The sequence below is a fragment of the Perkinsus marinus genome (assembly GCF_000006405.1).
Source record: "Perkinsus marinus ATCC 50983 genomic scaffold scf_1104296963944, whole genome shotgun sequence".
NCBI classification, from domain to species: domain Eukaryota; phylum Perkinsozoa; order Perkinsida; family Perkinsidae; genus Perkinsus; species Perkinsus marinus.
The window spans coordinates 1-572 of NW_003204894.1; the positions used below are offsets into that span (position 1 = coordinate 1).

At 46.0% G+C, this 572-nt stretch overlaps 1 protein-coding gene across 1 annotated transcript; it reads right to left on the reverse strand.

Annotated features, from left to right (window-relative positions):
• Positions 1–87: 87 nt before the first annotated feature.
• Pmar_PMAR007832 (conserved hypothetical protein) lies at positions 88–535 on the reverse strand (the record flags this gene model as incomplete). Its single annotated transcript, XM_002771072.1, has 3 exons — positions 88–161; positions 333–429; positions 489–535. Coding segments are annotated over 3 exons (218 nt in total), but the record flags the coding sequence as incomplete, so codon positions are not given.
• Positions 536–572: the final 37 nt, after the last annotated feature.

Genomic DNA, 572 nt, shown 5'->3' on the forward strand with positions numbered 1-572 from the left:
ACGCATAATAATCATGTCATTACAGTACCAACGTCTTCTGATGAACATCGCGCTCGCCATTGTAATCGATATGCGTGTTAACTATACTGTATACGACTTACATAAGCTCCACCTGCAGTTGACATACCCACTACTGCAGCCAGTTGAGGGTACCCCTGGGCCTACGCAGAGAGCATTGGAGTTTCACGACTACCCGTTTTACGTGAAGTGGCGTAATACTCCGTGAGAAACGCGATATTCGCGGTGATATGCAATAGTCGTGAAATATATTTCTCACTAGTGTTTTTCATATCACTAGGGTGGTGAAACTCCAATGTATTCTCAAAACCTACAGACATTTTCGCCTCGTTGCTGAAAATGCGGCCGAATTTCTCGGGAAAGGATTCCGCTTGAGTATGTAAAAATGCGCCACCAGAATCCACTATGTATCTGAGGTAACAACAGCGCTGGGAAAAAAGAGGCAGGAAAAATTCTAGCGGCTCCATTACAGTGCTGGCAGACCGAGCTCCATAGCGATTTGCTGGAGACGAAGCGCCTGAAGAGACGTGTACAGTGTGATGAACCAAACCGTT